The sequence below is a fragment of the Cyprinodon variegatus genome, unplaced genomic scaffold, assembly GCF_000732505.1.
Source record: "Cyprinodon variegatus isolate N-32 unplaced genomic scaffold, C_variegatus-1.0 Scaffold294, whole genome shotgun sequence".
NCBI classification, from domain to species: domain Eukaryota; kingdom Metazoa; phylum Chordata; class Actinopteri; order Cyprinodontiformes; family Cyprinodontidae; genus Cyprinodon; species Cyprinodon variegatus.
The window spans coordinates 426,313-428,034 of record NW_015150747.1 but is presented as its reverse complement, the minus strand read 5'-3'; the positions used below and the strand labels follow the sequence as shown (position 1 = coordinate 428,034).

The 1,722-nt window shown below is 44.6% G+C and overlaps 1 protein-coding gene across 1 annotated transcript in view; it reads left to right on the top strand.

Annotated features, from left to right (window-relative positions):
• ckap5 (cytoskeleton associated protein 5) overlaps positions 1-1,722 on the top strand; it is a 43,515-nt gene that overhangs the window by 8,218 nt on the left and 33,575 nt on the right. Inside the window, exons 3-4 of the mRNA XM_015383797.1 lie at positions 535-728; positions 926-1,132. Of these exons, the coding sequence (XP_015239283.1) occupies positions 535-728; positions 926-1,132 (401 nt within the window). The remainder of the gene's footprint in view (positions 1-534; positions 729-925; positions 1,133-1,722) is intronic.

Here is a 1,722-nt window from a genome sequence, read left to right as displayed (position 1 = left end):
GTTTTTAGAGCATAAACAGTAGTGTATAGGATTTCCTAAAAGCACGTTCCATTATTTGAATGTCAGCAGACAGCAAGAAGCCTCCCAGATCTCCAGATGCATTTGAGATATCAAAAAAGTACTCCAGAGTGTTGTTGAGCATGGGGGTGAGTAGAAAATGAAGGCTAATCATGTTTTGGGTGTACTATTCCTTTAACTTGGCATGACATCCCAAAAGAAGCATTTCAGTGGGCAACACCCTGCAGGCGGGTTGGTCTCAGTGCACCCAGTAATAATGAGCAGCTAAAGCAGTTTGCTGCTTTCTGATCCAGATATCATCAAACAACAACTCTCTATTCTGTGACCTTTTATAGAATAAAAATTGCAAATATGTTTTTTATATAATTGTTCTAGAAAAGAAAAGAGCTGCTTGGCATCAGTGCACTGAGCCTAATAGGTGCTGTTTGAGTTGAAGCGGGTCTGTCCTGAAGTGTTGAAGTCGTCTTCTTTGTTTGTGTCTGATCTGGTGTGAACCTTCTCTCCCGTCTTGTCCAGGTGTGGAAGGCCAGACTTAACGGTTATGAAGAAGCTCTGAAGCTGTTCCAGAGGATAGAGGATGAGAAGAGCCCGGAGTGGGGAAAGTATCTGGGTCTCATCAAGAGATTTGTCACAGACTCTAATGCTGTGGCTCAGCTCAAAGGCCTGGAGGCCGCCTTGGCCTTCGTCGAGAACGCACATGTGGCTGGAAAGTAAGTTTATCTGCTAGTGTAAGATGAGGACATATGATGGCAGATGGTGGTGGTTGGAGTTAAAGATGACGGACGTACTGCAGAACATCGCAGCTCCATGCGCTTTGCTCTAATTTAGCTGACATGGTTTCACAGTAAACGTCCAGGAATGTTTGGAGAAGTCTTTAATGTTGATCTGTTCTGTCCCTGTGCTGCAGGACGACGGGTGAGGTGGTGTCGGGTGTCGTCACCAAAGTGTTCAACCAGCCGAAGGCCCGGGCCAAGGAGCTGGGCATGGACATCTGCCTCATGTACATGGAGATAGAGAAGGCCGAGGTGGTTCAGGATGAGCTGCTCAAAGGTCTGGACAACAAGAACCCGAAGATCGTGGTGGCGTGCATCGAGACGCTGAGGAAAGCTCTGAGGTCAGTGGTTTTTCTCTCTAGATGGTGTCAGATTTTAGATCCTCCTTTTCTTCTGTGGCTCCGTAGATCAGCCCCCAGAGGCCCTCCAGGGGACTCTTCTTGTCTTTAGTGTTTTTCTTCTTGCTGGTTTAATAAAACATGAGAATTTTAGCCAGTTCTGATTTCGTTTTCCAAGTTGATTTGGGTTTCCTCAGGCTTCCTGTTGGGTTTTTTGAGTTTCCAACTTTGATATGTCTGCAAAGTCAAAAACCTCCTTCCTTATTGATGGAATACAGCCAAAAAAAAGCTGGAGGTGGAAAAAAGCTGAAAGATCTTTAAAGGATGTCCTCATCTTAGCATAATTTGCCAGTGCGCTTCTGCATTGCATCTCTGATGGGGGGGATTTCTGATGGAGCTCAGCCATTTTAGCAGAAATTAAAGGAAAGGTCAGCAAGGAAAAATCAATGGATCATTATTTATACCTAAAACTAATACGTTTGCGGTGATTGAATGAATTTAGCATTAATCAGTAAAAAAAAAATGTTTCGTTGTGATCAATGAGTCTGGGAGCGGCCATTTTTGTCCAAATATAGTAGCCCCTCCCTCCTGCC